This window comes from Patella vulgata, chromosome 6, assembly GCF_932274485.2.
Source record: "Patella vulgata chromosome 6, xgPatVulg1.2, whole genome shotgun sequence".
Taxonomy (NCBI): domain Eukaryota; kingdom Metazoa; phylum Mollusca; class Gastropoda; family Patellidae; genus Patella; species Patella vulgata.
The window spans coordinates 48,482,528-48,501,243 of record NC_065884.2 but is presented as its reverse complement, the minus strand read 5'-3'; the positions used below and the strand labels follow the sequence as shown (position 1 = coordinate 48,501,243).

Here is an 18,716-nt window from a genome sequence, read left to right as displayed (position 1 = left end):
TTGCGTACAAGAGGCGGCCATTATGTCTGTCAGTTTATGTCTGATTTTCACGAAATTCAAACTCAACCATCATTAGTGTATAAATGTGGGCATATGAAAATGGCATGTTTCCATTTTCATAATTTCACATGTCTCACAAGATTTCTACTTTTAGTTTTCAGTTAAATTAACCAATCATACTATACTGCGTTATTTTATTCTATTTATAGTAACATACTTTATAACTACGTGTAATTAGAAACAAAGTCTGCAGTGTCTTATATTGATCGGATATATTGAAATAAAAACTGGTTCAATTAAACCAAGACCACAACTTCGAACATTAATCAAGTTAGTCCTACATTTAAAAACTGATTACTTTATCGTAATTAATATTATGGGCCAATGTTTCATGGTGTACACTGGCAGAGTATTAGACTAGGATAACAGTCCCAATAGATTGCTACTGTGGAGTTGAAAAACATTCGTCTTGTACTGCTTTGACTTATATATGGATGGAGGTCGCAAAAACTGTAAAATAGGACGATTTGACTTATGCTCCACATCAACTTATACCCCGTAAAACATGGTAGTCACAATCAATTTCGAATATAAGGTTGGAATTGACAACCAAGTCTATATGTATCCTGAAGTGGCGATCTTATGAGTTTGTGGGCATGTATTCCAAATTGCACATTAGCTCTGGGTAATTACTACTGAAAGTTGGAACTCGACACTACGAATGTGCATGCTTCAGTAGCTTGTCTCAAAGTTAATATTTAACTTTTTGGTTATAAAGCCGCTTTAGAAATTATGTTCGTTTTATTTTTTAGATTGCTTCATCATTAACTATACCGTTAGAAGTGGCGTCTTTTGGTTTAGTACAAAAAATATCTCTGAAACGGCACAATTTTTATCCGAAAGTGCATCTGTCAACTTCCGATAAATACTGCCAGAGTTATGGCGAGTCGAAAAATCTTGTTGCCACTCGGAGAAATGGGGTTTCAACATCCACGACACAAACTAGATCATTTCGGGACTAACATATGGTTCAATTTTATTTCAATAACTCGGTTGTGCGTAGGGGTCTTTAGCAGTGGAAGGAAACCGTAGGACCCAGAGAAAACCCATGAGGTTGGACAGGCGATTCTACTCCTTGTCACGTACAACCAGGGAATCGAAACCACGCCAGTTGACTCAATAACAGACCTTATGATATAGCATGCACACGCTAACCATTCGGCCATCCACTCCACCTCACAACAAAGGTTGTGGACCCTCTAGAAATCACAAATTTAAAATATACCTTTATATCCCAAATATCTCAGTCCATTCCAATATCCGCGCGTTTCAGACCATAGCTTCCTGGATGATGATGAGATGGAGAGAGAGATAGAGAGGGGGAGGGGGAGGGTTAATGTCCACTGACACAAACTAGGTCATTTTAGGACTAACATTTCGCTTGTGCGTCGGGGTCTATGGTAGTCCGAGGAAGCCGGAGGACCCGATGGAAACCCAGTGGTTAGACAGGCGACCTTTTTTCTTATCGAACATTTTTACTGAAAATAAAGGGGCATAACTCTTATTATTTAAGCAGGCGGTTACAGACCACAATTAAAAATCAAGTGTCAACAAAATACTCAAATTCGTACATTAAAAAAAATGGGTGTGCGTCTCGTTATTTTTCATATTTATGTCAGTAATATTCTTACAAAATTACGTGTTGTCGTAATACGATAGAATGAAAGCGTGCCGACTACTGTCGACCTGTACTTTTGTTCAAAATCACCTGCAAAATTACTGTATTTTTCGGGGTATAAGTCAATACTTTTTTCAGCAGAAGTCTGGCAATCGTCTTATACTACATTTTGACTTCTATACGGATGGAGGTAAAAAAAAAAAAAGCCGAGCCAGTGACATCATCTGCTAAATAATAGCACTCGCACGCACTATCGTGTAAACAATTAACAACTTGCATGTACACTATTCCAATCAAAATATTTGTCGACATTTATCAGCTTGTTTACTTCTTTTTTTTTTTAAACATAAACCCCATTCAAAATATTATCATAAACCCGAGAATATGCCATCAAAATAGAATCTTTCCTCCCTTGTGATAATTGTCACATTTACATCTCTTGTAATTTCATGCGTCTCGCGAGATTTCTACTTTAGTTTTCGATTATTGTATTATAACTACGTGTGGATGTTTGTGTAAAATAGCTTTATGTAACGTCTGCTTCCACCGAAGTGATATCGCAGACAAAATAACGGATATATTGATTTATAAGTTAACGTGATAATTGTCACGTTTACATCTCTTGTAATTTCACACGTCTCGCGAGATTTCTACTTTAGTTTTCCATTATTGTATTATAAACATGTGTAGGTGTTCGTGTAAAATAGCTTTATTTAACGTCTGCTTCCACCGAAGTGATATCGCAGACAAATTAACGGAAATATTGTTTTACAAGTTAACGCATAATATATTGATTTGGGGTGTTATATACTTTTACAATATGTGACATCTTTGATTAGTTTATATATATTGTCGACTCACATCAATGGGATTAAAATGTTCGACAATGGAGAAACCACAAGGTTAACACGTAGATTAAAATGATAATCACTCTTGATTTAGGTCGGGGAAACCTTCTTGTTTGCTATAAGTACATCATCTGATTTGTATGAAACTTTAAGCATTATTTAGATTAGTAACATGAAGAAGCTTTCTAGAATTTCAACCATTACTTCTAGATTTATGGCCCTTGTTTCACTTAGTTGAACCTTGTAAACACTCTATCAGAATGAAAAACTGTCCGACAAAATGGCCCCTCCACATTCGCAAATTGTGTAAAAGTATGTAATACTGAGGTTGTGGACCCTCTGGAGGTCGCAATTTTTATCTAATTTGGATAAAACTTAAAAATATATGTTTATATTCCAAAGATCTTGCACGTATGCACCATAACTTCTTGTTTTATGGCCAGGGGTGGGGGGGGGGATGGCCGAATAGTTAGCACGTGCGCACTGTATCAAAACGTCTGTCGTCGAGTCATCTGGCGTTGTCTCAATTCCCCGGATGTAGTGTCGCCTGTCCAGCCTCGGGGGGGGGGGGTCTTCAAGTTTCCTCCGACTGCTAAAGACCCCTGCGAGCAAGCGCATTATTGAAATAAAATTAAACTGTATGACCTAGTTTGGTGTCGAGTGGACCTTAAACCCCATCTCTCTCTCTCTCTCTCTCTGTATTATGGCTCCTGATTGTACATAAAATGGCATGTGGATGCTCTATTTCCGATAATTACTGACAGAGTTATGGCCCTTGATCACTTTGAAAAATGTTGTGGACACTCTGAATATCCGAATATCCAATTGACTTCAAATTTATACACAGTGTTTAAAGACGAAGAAGCCTATTGATTTTCAACAATTTCTGATAATTACTGCCAGAGTTATGGCCCTTGAAAAGCTAAATCATGATATTAAATGTTTTGTATGTTTTGAATGCATGGGGCAGAACTAGAAACCAAACAAATTCTATTGATTTTCTGATAATTACTTAAAGGAGCTAAATCCCTATTCTTTGGCACCTAGAAATGTACACAAATGGGTAGCAACGCATTTAATAATGTAATATGAATGTATATAAACAGATTTAGATTCAATTGTTTCTGTTTTTACTGTAATTTCTAATCAGTTATGTTCGGCGAAATACGCGAAGAGTCCAAATTGAATGGCAGTTTTTGGCATCTTGTTATTACAGTCTGCACTGGTAGTATTCACCTGTGGGTTATGTTTAGCCTTGTTCATTGAGTCGCTTCATTGCAAATGGCGCTCGAAAACTTTCTGGCACCCGATCTGTGTGCCAATTTTAAAATTTTCATTTCGTCTTGAGTATTGGATATCAGAAGCCCATCTTTTCACTGTAAGATAACAACATCAATGTTGATTTAAATTGACCAATAAATCTTGTTTGCAATTGTTACTCTTTATCAGATTTTAGTGCATTATAAAAGAAAAATTATGTGACAATTTTTGTTGACTGTCTGGACAACTTAGCTGTTGTGGGTGTATAGTTCGTTGCCTGGCAACCTATATTTGTTAGTTGTGTGGCAATAGTTGCTAAACATACAAATTTATACGCCCACATTGAAATGGGGTCTATATTCTCTTCACCCCTGTATGTCTATATCGGTCTGCAAACTATTGATCTGTTAGATATAAATAAAAGATCTTAGTTTTATGAAATCAGAATATTTCAAATGGACAAGTGATAAAATGGTCAGTGCTGAGTAATATTCAATAACTAGGACAATTTAATATGTTGATATGCATCACATGCCGAGAAACGTGAATATTAAATGGGTTGAAGAATGAAATCAAGATAATATTTTTGACCATAATCATCCTCTGGCGACTAATGGATATTTTCATGGATACCTCTTGTCAATTATAAATCAATAAATTGCAAGAAAGTCAGTAAATAAAGAAAACTTGCAAAAAATCTGTGTGTTTTTTTTTTTTATAAAGTCGGGTGTCATGGAAACTATGCGAATAAAGATTACCGCTACTGTGACATTGTGTTGAGAGACTAATAAATTAATACAAAAAAAAAAGATAGTTTCAGGATGATTACATTGTTTGGTTTCGTGAACAAATCTCATACATCTTGAAAGATATTACAGTTGTGGGGATAAATGAGGTGATACATGAACTAATTTGTTCTAGGTAGAAACAAACCATTAAAGGGGCTAAGTCGCTAATATTTGGGACCTAGAAATTGACACAAATGGGTCGCAATGCATACAATAATGTAATATGAATGTATATAAATTGATTTACATTCAAACGTTTCTGTTTTTACTGTAATTTTTAATAAGTTAGGTTCGGTGAAATACGCCAGTATTCTCAATCGAATTTCAATCTCTTGTGTCTGGTTATTCCAGTCTACGCCGATATTATTTATTGGGCTTGCTCTCCAGATAAAAATATAGCGTCACCGTTTGACATGACTTGTGGAATATGCCTAGCCTCGTTTTTCGAGTCCCTTATTACAAATAGCGCTGAAACGCATTATGGTACACGATTTGTGTACCAATTGTGAAATGTTTATTTTGTTTTAAATATTGGATATCAGAAGGCCATCTTTTTCCGGTAAGATCCCAATATCAATGTTGATTTAAACCGACAAATAAATTGTGTTTTCAATGTCGAAGATTTTGGATGATATTGAGTTAGAGACTTAGCTACTTTAAATATATGTATGTAAGCAAACTAGACAATTTTTCTATCAAAATAGAGATTTGTAAACACTTTCTACATATCGGGTGGTATGTGCACATGATCATGACTGTCCTGATCAGCAAAACTTTCATGGAAAATCATTATATAGGTGTCATTGAGTCAACTGGCGGAGTTTCGATTCCCCGGTTGTACGTGACAAGGAGTAGGCTCGCCTGTCCAACCTCGTGGGTTTTCTCCGGGTCCTCCGGTTTCCTCCCACTGCTAAAGACCCCTACGCGCAAGCGAATTATTGAAATAAAACTGAACCATGTGTTAGTCCCGAAATGACCTAGTTTGTGTCGAGTGGACGTTAAACCCCATTTCTCTCTCTCTCTCTCTCTCATAATATAGGTGAAATTAACTTTATACAAAAAGAAACGGCTGTTTCAACCACGTTTTCTCTGCAGATGATCGTGTGCAATGTGGTTGTACTTTATAGTTTTATAGAATGGGATGAGGTTTAATTTCTTGTCTTCTCAATACTTTGTCATTTTGATACAAATATATAGTGGTTTACTAGTTTCTGTGATTAGTGTGCAATCTGAGGTGGAAGAATTTTGCCTAGACAGTAGTTTAGGGTTTACTACCCTACCTCCATAAGGGACAACTAGCAAGGCTAACCGGTGCATGGCATCCTGGCTCAACAAGAGTCATACTCAAGCCAGAAAGTAAAAATACTTATCGAAGCTGATTGAACCAAGCTTTTGCTCTGTAGAATGTACTTTAGTATATTTGCTGAGTAAAAAAACCCCCAAAAAACAATCATTAAAATGGAGTTTCTCAACCAACACACAAGGGTGGTCACATTTTACATTTAGTGATAACCCGCCCCAACAGTGACTTGATCAAATCTTTGAAGGTTGAAGATAATCTCATCTCAGATCATTATTGTGTTATTAGTGACATGATTTTCTCAAAACCAAAACAAACTTTAATTTTCTATCACAATACAAAAAATTTGACCCTTGAAGATTTTAAAACATTGATAACTAGTAGTAAACTTTTGGATCGTATCCAGGGAGTTCCCGATGTTGATAATCAGATTAAACTTTATAATACAGTACTAACAAACATATTTGATGAACATGCTCCAGTAGTGCAAGAAATATTATTTTACGACTGAATAGAAAAGGGTTTTCAGATAACATTTGACAATCAACTTGGAATTGATAGGGACTTATTTAACAAGCAAGAAATGAAACTAACAGTCTTATCTCTTCGTCAAAATGCAGTTAATGCTCGATTGTTGAAAATTAACATCTGATATGTATGAAATTTATATACATCATTTAGATTTTGTGAAACGGAGGTCTATTTAATTTCAACAATTTCCGTCAATTATTTCTAGAGTTATGGCCCTTGTTTTACTTTATGAACTTTGTAACGTTCGAATGACAAAAGTTATCATCAGATCTGTATGAAATTGATATGCATTATTTAGATTAGTATAACGAAAAAGCCTGTCAAATTTCAAAATTTTCTGTATATTACGTCCAGAGTTAAGGCCCTTGTTTCAGTTTGTAGAACCTTGTGAACCCTCAGACGACAATAATTATAATCTGATCTGTATGTTATTGTCTTGTAAATGCCCTCATTTACCTACAAAAGAAGAAATATGCGACAACCCTTGTCGACCGCTTGGACGATTTAGCTGCTGTGGGCGTATGTTTCATTGCCTGGCAACCTATCTTTACAAATCTTGATCTTTACAATCTTGTGAACGTCTTAGAGACCAAAATTACCATCCAATTGTCTAAATTTATGCACAGTGTTTAAGCTCAGAATTCAAACAAGCCTGTGTTCGGACAACTCGAAAAACTAAAATCATTATACGAGAAGAAGAGTAGAAGTTAATAAAATTTTCGTAATTTCCAATAACTTACTCTTAATCAGTTTTAGCATCTTTTAAGATCAAGCATATTAACGTTCTTTCAGCAAAACAATTCCCGGTATGTGTTGTCCAGTTTTTTTCCTGTAATAATTTGCATTTAAATTGATTTTCAGGAGCTAATAAATCCTATACAGAAATCAATCTCAAACCATCTTTTATATCAGAGGAAGAATTAAAACATGTTATATTAAAGGTAAGCATTAGCAGATTAACGTATTATGCAGTCACCCCTGTCTCTGTGTGTGGGTGGGTGGGTATGTATGCTAGTGTGTCTGTGGGTCGCCTACAGGACGCAATTCTTAATGGATTGTCTTGAAACTTTGTATAATTACTTATTCCTATACCCTAAGGATGATCCCTATTGTTTTTGGTGCATGCCCGACCCCCAGGGGCAGAGCCACACCTATTTTTGTATTGTTTGTCTTATACAGGATGCATTTCTTAACGGATCAAGGGACCCTCTAGAGGCCACAATTTAGATCCGGTTTTGATGAAACTTTAAATTTAAGTTTATATCTCAAAGATTTTGTTTCCTTTCGATAATCATGCATATCTGAAGTAACTTCCTGGATTATGGCCCTTGATTGTTCGAAAAATCAAATTTTTGGCTCATGGACCGGCTTGAAGTCACAATTTGTATTCAATTTTAAAAATGTTTTAATATATCACTGTTACACATCAGTGAAGTTTCAGTTTAAATTTCATAAAAATCTGACTCTAACTGCCGGACAAAATAACCACTCCCTGTACGCAAATAGTGTAAAAGTATAGACACTAGAAGTCACAATTTTTATACGATTTTGATGAAATTTGAAATATATGATTATGATCCCAAAATCTTGGTTCCTTTCGATATTTGTGCATATTGGACCGTAACTTCCTGGATTATGGCCCCCGATTGTATGAAAAATCACGTTTTTAGCTTGTGGACCCTCTAAAGGTCACAATTTTGACCCAATTTTAAAACACGTTTAAATTTATCACCGTTACACCCTTATGACAGTTGAGTATGAGAATCGGACCAAAACTGTCTGACAAAATGGCTGCTCCTTGTGTCCTTGTACGCAAATACTATAAAAGTATGTAATACTAAGGTTGTGGACTCTCTAAAAGTCACAATTTTTATCTGATTTTGATGAATCTTAAGATATATCTTTATATCCCAAATATCTCAGTCTGTTTACATATTCACGCTTTTCAGACCATAACTTCCAGGATAATGGCCCCTGGTTGTGTGAAAAATCTGGGTTTTTTTTAGTTTGTTCTCTATCCTTCTCTTGCAAAATGTGGGCGTATCTTGCCTGGCAGCCACTGGTTGTCCGATTTTATAGAAACTTAAAATATATGTTTATATCCCAAAGATCTTGGTTCCTTTCGATATTCGTGTATTTCAGACCATAACATCCTAGATTATGGCCGCTGATGGTACGAAAAATATATATTTTTTTTGTGCTAGCTTGGTCTCTGTCCATCTCTTGCAAAATGTGGGCGTGTCTTGCATGGCAACAGCTTGTTAAAGAATGATGAGGTTATTGTATTATTATTTCAGGTTTCTGATGGTTTTTTGTTTGTAGTGAGTTGTGATAGAGCTAAAATATTATACTGTTCACAGTCCGTTAGTAAAATACTGGATTTTTCTCATGTAAGTTTTTTTATACCCCCACATTTTTATGTGGACATATATTGTCGTCGCACCTATCTGTCTGTTGTAGCACCATGGGTCGTTTGTCAGACGTGGGGAGTGGACAACACACTAAAACCGGTTGCCACACCCGCCGTATAACCCATGCATCGTTTCTTAGTACATATTTTGGAACAACCCTTGATCGTCTAGTTAGGGCTGTACGATATTCTCGATATAGTCATTTATCGCGATATGGTATTTTCAGACCCAACTACAATATCATGTGGCCAAAAGTCATCGATATAGTCATTTATCGAATATCGCCAAAAACTTCAAATATCGAAAATAATTATTAAAAAAATAGATAATAAATACACTATACAGCAGTGGAAATTAGCCGATGGCAATAAACTATAATAAAACTAATGTCTTGAGAATCGTTAAATGTTGAAAACATCGTGTATGCGTTACTTTTACTTTGCTTTTAGTCGACAATAAATTGTCAGTTGTTACTACATGTAAAGCTTAGGCCTACTAAACGCCTGAAATTTCCCACTATCGCGGCTAATTACCAGGCTATAAATAGGTTGTCATATTTTTAAAAAACAAATATATTTTTAGAGAACTCTACGAAACTTAATTTCTGAAAGCAAGAATAAAACGATCTATAAATAGATTACTGTCACTGTTTGAACTTACAATACAAGACTTGAAGACCACATCTACTTACTTCCGCTGCACGTGATTTTTGAGAATTTTCTTACACAAGGTCACAAGCAGATGCTTTTTAAACATCAGCGGTTGTATTTAATTTAATTATATGTACAGGCATAAGTAATGTCTCCTGTTATTGTGTTAAAAAGCATTGAAACGTTTTTATCCAAAAAGGATGTTGTTTTGTTCATTTTAATAAATCTATATTATAAAAAAAGCAATGTTTAAAGTGTATGAATAACGCAATTCTTACCCACAATTCTTACTCACACTGTAGTCGGCTTTAATGCATTTATATTTAATTTATTTAATAGCAAAGTGACATTATTATTAAATATCGCGATATTTAACTATATCGTTGAAAAAAATGCCAATATCGATATCGCCCCTTTTTGCAATATCGTACAGCCCTACTTCTAGTATTGTCTCTGGTTGCATTTGTAATTCTTTAACTGGTTAGGACGTATCTTTTTTAATATCATTCTGACATTCCACATTAATGACAACTTCACATTGTGATTGAATATACTATCCATATTACTACACTGTCCGTCAATCCACAATTTGTTTGTGGACACTCTACAGGTCACAATTTTTATACGATTTTGACGAAACTTGAAATAGAGGTTTATCTCCAAAGATCTTGGTTCCTTTCGATATTGGCATGTATCGGATTGTAACTTCATGGATAATGGCCCCAATTGTACGGAAAATCACGCTTTTAGCTTGTGGACACATATAGGTCACAATTTTTATCCGATTAAAAAAAAAAAGGTTTAAAAATATCATCGTTACACCATTATGATGGTTGAGTCTGAATTTCGTAAAAATCGGACCGTAACTTCCTGTCAAAATGGCTGCTACTTGTACGCAAATAGTGTTAAAGTATGTAATATCAAGGTTGTGGACCATCTAGAGGTCACAATGTTTATCTAATTTTGATGAAACTTAAAACGTGTTCCCAAGGATCTCGGTTCCTTTCGATATTCGCGCACAACGGACTGTAACTTCCCTTGATAATGGCCCCTGATTGTACAAAAAAATCGCGATTTTAGCTTGTTGACACTCTAGAGGTCACAATTTTTATCTTGTTTTTAAATATCATTTTATTTGATTTTGATGGAACTTAAAATATATGTTTATATCTCAAAGATCTCCGTTCCTTTGGATATTTGCACATATCAGACCATAACTTCTTGGATTATGGCCCTTGATTGTACGAGAAATCAAATTTTTAACTTGTGGATCCTCTAAAAGACAATTTTGTTCCACCATAATGAAGGTTGAGTTCGAATTTCTGGAAAATTGAAACGAAACTGCCTGAGACAAAATGGCCACTCCTTGTACGCAAATTGTGTACAAGTATGTAATACGAAAGTTGTGGACCCTCTAGAGGTCACAATTATTGTCCAATTAAGATATATCTCTATATCCCAAATATCGCAGTCCCTTTCGATATTTGCACATTTCAGACCATAACTTTGTGGATTATGGCCCCTGATTGTACGAAAAATCGCATTTTTGATTTTTTTTGTTTGTTTTTGTTTTGTTGGTTTTTTTGGTTTTTTTAGCTTGTTCTCTATCCATCTCTTGCAAAATGTGGGCCTATCTTGCCTGGCAACTGCTGGTTCTTTTTCATACTGGATGGTCATATTTATCATTGCCTTTAAAGACGGTGATTATTGGGTTTCGAATATTTGAGACTAATGTCAATGAGTTGAGGCTGTCATCATTATATGCCCACTTCAAAATGTTGTTGTATATTGGTGTCACCTTCATCCATAACTGTCTTTTATTAGCCCACATTGATCAGCCGATCTTTTTCAAATTTCTATACGTTGTGAGAAAAAGACGAGTGAATTCTACATTTCCCATTAATTACTTCTAGAGTTATCACCCTTGTCTCACTTTGTAGAATCTTGTGAAAATTTATCTTGGTCATTCAAATTAATGAAATGAAGAATCCTATTGCTTTTCAACAATTTCAGTTAATTACTTCTGAGTTATGGCTCTTGTTTCATTTTGTAAAATCGTGAATGCTTTAACAGCAAGAGTTATTATCTGATCTGCATGACCAGGACCATACCTACACTTTTTGGCCCCTGATTGTACCTACAGAAAATTTAGGAAAATAGGGTTTGCACCTGAAAATGACGGAAAATTTCAATTTTGAGGCTGAATTTGCCATATTGGCGTATTATGATAATTTGATATGAACATTATAAAAATTTGAAGGAAGGAACACGACTTTAACGGTACCTGTAATAATTTATGAGAAAAACGAAAAGTTCGGAATCGGGTTAGAATGCAACTTGTTTGGATCATGGGTTCCAGCTCAGGTCATGCCGGTATGCTGGTCATGTCAGCTTGTTCTCGTGACCCATTGGTCAATTTACATTCAAATAACTATTAACTTCTACAGCATATATAGAATATTGCACACGTATATAAAGAATAGTTGTCAACCAGTATCGCAGCGCAATTTGCAATACTAACGTTTTTGATTCACAGTAACTGCAAATCATTAATATGCCTGTCATTTTGGATATTGACACGAAGATTTATCCACATTTTGAAGACTAGAAGGCAGGCTTTCTCAACACTTTAAATGTGTATAAAATGTCAAATAAAATTTTATTAACAAAACTGAATTCTCTGTCTGACATTTTCTTCTCGAACTAACCAGACACAATTCATTATACTATATAATACAGGGGCATAACTCTATGAATAGGGACTATTAAACTGGAAATAGGGAATCAAGTAGTGCCACTCATGTTGCGAGACAGGTCAATTTCAAGTAATTATATCGGTATTCAATTTGAAAAAAATAAATCCAGTGTATTCCCTACGTATTGTAAATAAAATATAAAAACTAAATACATGTAAACGTATTGTAAAATGGTTTATCAAAGTAAGAATTCCTATAAAATGTTGTTTATATCGCGTGTGTCTAGTTAATCAAGTTTATTCGTTAATTTGCTTGTGTGTCCGATTGAACAAAAGCAGACGAAATTGTTTACTGGTGAAGAAATGACAATTAAAATGAGTGGGGCTGTGGAAGCCACTGCCAAGAATTGTTTTCAGACATAAGACCTAACCAAAAGTCTTCATCACATTCACAAACTGTCAATAATTTCAAGAGTTATGGCAACTGTGAACGTTTGAATGACGAAAGTGTTCATGTGATCTGTATGAAATTTATATGCATTATTTAAATTAGTAAAACGAAAAAGCCTGTCAAATTTCAACAATTTCTGTAGATTACTTCCAGAGTTGAGACCTTTGTTTCAGTTTGTAGAACCTTGTTAACCCTCAAACGACAAAATTTATAATCTGATCTGTATGGAACTGTCTTGTAAAGGCCCCCAATTACCTACAAAGGAATAAATATGCGACAACCCTTGACGACCGCTCAGACGATTTAGCTGCTGTGGGCGTATGGTCTGTTGCCTGGCAACCTATCTTTTATAATTTCGATGGCCTACACTACATGTAGATCTAACAAGTTATAGTGGGAGTTCACGTTCTATGACGTCAGGTACCAAGCAAGCGACATTTGACCAGATTACGTCAGTCATTCGATTAACCAATTATTGACCGCCATGTATTTTTTTATCTACTTTTGCTTTGTTTTGATTTCTATTGCCGCTAAGGTCTACCCACAGTTCCGCGCAAAAAGGGTCAAACGCTCGATTCGACTGACCATTTGATTGGCTAACCCCTCATTTCAAGCAGAACACGAGTTAAATAACGCTTCCAGATCCAAGTGTAGTAAAGACAAGTAAAATCGAAATTTTGAACTATAAAAATGAAACGAAATTGGATCTGTGTTTTAATCAGATTGCCCGAAAATCGGACCGAAACTTCCCGTCAAATAGTCACTCCCCTTGAACAAAAGCAGACGAAATTGTTTACTGGCGAAGAAATGACAATTAAAATGAGTGGGGCTGTGGAAGCCACTGCCAAGAATTGTTTTCAGACATAAGACCTAACCAAAAGTCTTCATCACATTCACAAACTGTCACAGCTACCTGTAGCAGTGCTAAAAAATCTAAGTGAAATCTAATCATTTGTTATGAATTAAAGTAATATCTTGTTATTTAATTGTATGTTGAAACTGAAAACTGCCAATCAATTTTTAAATTTGCTAATCAAATTTGGCAAAATTGGACTTTTTGATTAGCACTACTGCTAATCAACTGTGAAAAATTACTGACAGTCCTGGTGTTATAAGAATTATCTAGAGCACAGCTGCTATACCTCGATTACGTTCACACAAGGTGTAAATTTCATCTTCAATCAGATATGAAGTACTGCTCATCGAATCAACCAACTGTCCTACGTAAATCCTCATTGACATGTCAGAAGATAAATGAAAAATAAAATGTATACAGCAATATTACGATCTTGTCGAAATAATGAAAGTAAAAGCTAGAGATAGTAAAATTGCTTACTAAAAATTAAGAAAGTTCCATATATTTCACTGCCATTTTTAGCAATATTGGCTGATAATCCATGTAAAGTGTCTACCTACTCTTATTATCTACTACTAACTTTATTCTAGGGTGCACTTTAGCTGACTGTGAAATTAACTGTTATTCATATTAATTCTTCAATATTAGGATTTACATTACGATTCTGAGTTCAGCAATACCTCAAGAGATTGTCTTAAACCGATAAATGTGAGAAATAGGTCGTAAATAATTATATATTTATTTACATTTTGAAGCAAAATTATCAAGGTCGGTGTGATTTCTATCATAGGCAATGTTGTAATTATTTTTCTACACCCATTTGAGCTCCTTATTTGTCTCTAACCAAAGAAGAAACAATTATAAAAGCTATTAAAATTGCCAAAAGGGAATATTTCATTAATAAATAATTATTATAAGCTCTACTAATATTTTATTTCTTAGTCCAAATATATAACATTTTGGTGTACACCACTGACAAAGTGGTATGGCAAAATGAATTCATGAAACAGCAGCATAAATGAAAAAACCCAAGAAATATAAATTTTAATCTGCAATGTTTCCGTGCGTTATCAAAAATGTCCAACAGTCACAATTTTGAAGCAGAAGCACTGATTTGGATGCAGGTTTATGGCTTTAGGGTGGGAGTGGGGTGATGGCGGAAAGAGAAAAAAAAGGTCTGGGGTATAGAGTATGAAGGCAGTGTGGATCTGGTGGTCCTGCTTGCTTGGTCCATCTGGATCTAAAAACATTCTTTCATTCAGTAATGCAGAGATTGTGAGTAATTTATCTAGATCATTCTTCTAATTAAAACCAGTTCCTTGCCAGGCCTTCCGTCTTGTAATACAGAAATTTCTGTGAATCTATTAAAAATATTTGAATACCGGTATAGAGATATTTGATGGTGGTAAGCAGGCCTGTAGCCAGCTTGCTAGCTTCGGAGGGGCAGTGAAGTTTTTAGAGGGGGCACAGTCTACAGTAGGCATTTTAGAGCTATGATCGGCAATTTTTTTTCGGGGGGGGGGGGGGGCAAAACATTTTTTCGGGGGGGGGGGGGCCCTCTGGCTACGGGCCTGGTGGTAAGTTCATAGCTGTGGTTTTTTTATTTAGTTTGAGTCATTCTGTGTGTCTATAACTAGTCTGTGTCTACAGTTGTATGCTGTCTATGACTTGCAATGTTATTATTTTGCAAAATTCAAAATTTTTCATATGTATTTAGCCAGGTGTGCCGCTATTTTTTCATGTGTTCCAAGGTGTGCCATTGGCAAAAAACGGTTGAGAACCACTGCTTTAGATGTAAATGGAATAAATAAATGGAATAAAAAATAATATCTGATGTTAATTTGATAGTTAAAATGTATCTAGATGAATTATGTTTCCAGTTCTAAAAGTAATATGGTATATCGTGACAGATAAGCACTAGTACTTCAAATTGATTTTCTATATATCATTGTCATTACCTGATCAATGTCAAGCTTGATCAGTGGCCACAGGGTTACATTTTCAAGAATAAATAGATTTTTTTTATGGGCAGGGTAGATATTATTTCTGTTCTTTGTTCTGAAGATAGAAAATAGGGTGGGCGTAATCAGATTACTTTCTGCATGTCAGAGTTAGGCTTTTTTCAGGAAATCCAGTAATTTTCAAGTAAGATTAAGTGACTCTACTTTCCATATATTCCAAATATGCCAAATAACTTCCCAATAAATACTTCTGTGGGAATGCATCTTTAATAGATACTAGTTGCATTTTTTCAATTTTAAATTATGTGATATTCAGTTTAATTATACATCCAATAGACCATTAGGCCACACAAAATAAATGTCTTGTTTCTCGGGCAACTGACAGCTGAAACTGTAGGGAGGGAGGGCGGTTTCTTTTTTTTTTTTACTCATTGATGGTGCAAAATAAAATTTGGCTATTGCTGAAAATTTTTGGGGCGGGAGGGCGGTCTTTCTTTTTTTTTTTTTTAAATGAGAAAGTCATTACTTGTTTACGTTTTTGCTTTCCGTTATATTCAACTTTATTGTACATACTTAAAACATAAACCCAAAATCAAGTCTACTAAAACACTGAGACTGAACACTGACTGAAAGGAAAATAATTTTCCATATTTAATTCACATAATTGAAATTGGTTTAAAATATAATTCCATACGACTATGTAATAGCCCTCCATAAAGACAACAATATTTTTAAAAACTAAGCCTCTTTCACCAGGTGTATCAAAAATAATAATCATGGTAAACAGTATTTAAAACTAAATCTAGTATCGCCGGTTTATTTATAATTATTTACCGAATTCCAACCAATGCATGTCACACCGTGTCATCGGTATTGGAGATTGCCGGAAATACTGTTTCTTGGGATATTCGGTGTGTTTCTCAGGATATTCGGTGTTCTATCCGGTGTTTATATTGAATGACTATTTAAATCTAACTAACAACTGGTCAGTAAAACCATCAAATCGGTAATCCAATTATTATTTTCCGGATTATCGAAACTACCGTAAATGTGCTAATAATGACCCAGTTTCTAAGGTATGCATTATGACGACTATCGTCATCGTATCGTATTCTTAGCTATAATTAATTAACCTGTTCTACGGTTCATTATTTTATCAATAGGATTTTCCAAACAATAATGAGCCGATTACGATCGAATGATTGAAATATTGTCGCCAATGACTTTTAACACGAATCAAATTCTAGTTTATCAGGGGAGGTAATTAATATCACGTGATACAAAATGGAGGTTCTTTCGATATCAATAAAAAAGGCAAATCTGCCAAACTTCGCCATTGTTCGGATAAAAAAGACAGCATGTTCATCTGAATCAGTTTTAATACATTTGAATAGATATACATGTATGGCGGATGTAGGTACATGCGGGATATTTTTTTTACGACTTGCTTGTCGATGTGCGGGCGGGCGTTATTTATTTATTTTTTTTCATCAAGACTAATAAATAGACTGCACGCGCAACCAATTTTGCGAGCGGGCGGTGCCCGAGAAACAAGTTATTTTATTTGTGTTGCCTTAGTATAACAATTTAATATATTATATATGAGCATACCCTTTTTCAGAAATCTGGCTACTTTCAATATTTTTTGCCCCTCAAAGTGTTCTAAAATTCACCATTTAACATCTATGCACTTTTTTTATACGCCCACATTTTCATGTGGGCGTATCTTGTCGTCACCCCTGTCCGTCCGTCCGTCCGTCCGTCCGTCCACAATTGTTTGTGAACAATTCTTATCCGATTTCAACGAAACTTGAAATATAGGTTTATCTCCCCAAGATCTTGGTTCCTTTCGATATTGGCATGTATCGGACCGTAACTTCCTGAATTATGGCCCTTGATTGAACAAAAAATCCTGTTTTTAGCTTGTGGTCCCTTTAGAGGTCACAATTTTTATCCGATTTAAAAAAACGTGTGAATATATCACCATTACACACTTAAGATCTTGGTTCCTTTTGATAATCGCAGATACCCGAACTTAACTTCCCTTTTGATATTTGCACATTTCAGGCCATAACTTTCCGGGTTTTTACCCCTGATTGTACAAAAAGTCGTGTTTGTTCTTAGTTTGTTCTCTATCCATCTTTTGCAAAATGTGGGCGTATCCTGCCTGGCAGCTGCTGTTTTTTTTTGGTTTGAAATTATGATTTTTTATTCCAATCAACACGTTGAATCAATCATTATGATTACATATATATATATTATAAATTAGTTTCACTTGCTCCATTGCCATCAAGTAGCCAATTTTGTGAGAGTCAATTTCTATGCTTTTGTCTGTACCAAATCTTCATTTTGTGAAATGTGATGTTTATTTCCATAATACATGTACAGTTTACTGAAGTGATATGATCTTGTACATAACTGAAGCACTGGAAGTTGATTGTGGTCTATATAAACACAGGACACTATTAATTCCCACACTGGTTACGAATTTAGTACAAAAGTTATTAATTTTTCTCTCCCTTTTGCATGCTGACGATTCTAGAAGGTTCAGTTGCCTAAAATGGTAATAAATGATAGATTCAATGAATTATCATGACTTCATCACGCCACATGTAAACCTTTCAGCATAATAAATTTATCTGATTTTCTGGATTTCTTTTGATAAGTTTTATTGGTACAAAGAGTTACAACATCTAAAGGAAAAAAAGGGTGCCATGGAAACTGTTATTGCTCATACTGAACTTCCAATGTCCATCTACATTTAGCTCCACTTGAGAGCAGACACTAATTTAAGCTTGTCGACGGCCATTGACAATATTAGTCGAAAACACTAAGTATACTTCGAGAAGTTTTAGAAATATTTATTCCGCTTACATTTACCGGTAATAAAGTTTATGACAGATGTGAAACGAGGTAGAACCACATTACAAAATAGTATACTAATTTTTGGATATGGCGGCCATTCAGGGCAGAGATCTATTCTTGAAGTAGATAGTTCTATGTGTGCAGAATGGTCGTAGCTGTGTCCCAACAGGTCTAATTGTATATATAATTGTTAAATAGGTTATATCCCTGTCTATAAATTTCATTATCGGCAATATCACCTACACAGATGTCACATCTGTGGATACAACTGGATATGGAAATGGTCAAGATTACTTCACATATTAAAGGGTCATCATGTAAGATTTAGATAAAGAGCTGCCTGTTCTCACTAAAATATTTCAAAAATAGATAATGCAAAATGAATATGTTGAAAATTTCATTCAAATTACTTTATTTTGAGC

The 18,716-nt window shown here is 34.9% G+C and overlaps 1 protein-coding gene across 1 annotated transcript in view; it reads left to right on the top strand.

Annotated features, from left to right (window-relative positions):
* The window catches only part of LOC126823844 (protein cycle), a 62,993-nt gene that overhangs the window by 20,769 nt on the left and 23,508 nt on the right, over positions 1-18,716 (top strand). Inside the window, exons 5-6 of the mRNA XM_050552869.2 lie at positions 7,267-7,346; positions 8,703-8,795. Coding sequence (XP_050408826.1) covers positions 7,267-7,346; positions 8,703-8,795 — 173 coding nt within the window. The remainder of the gene's footprint in view (positions 1-7,266; positions 7,347-8,702; positions 8,796-18,716) is intronic.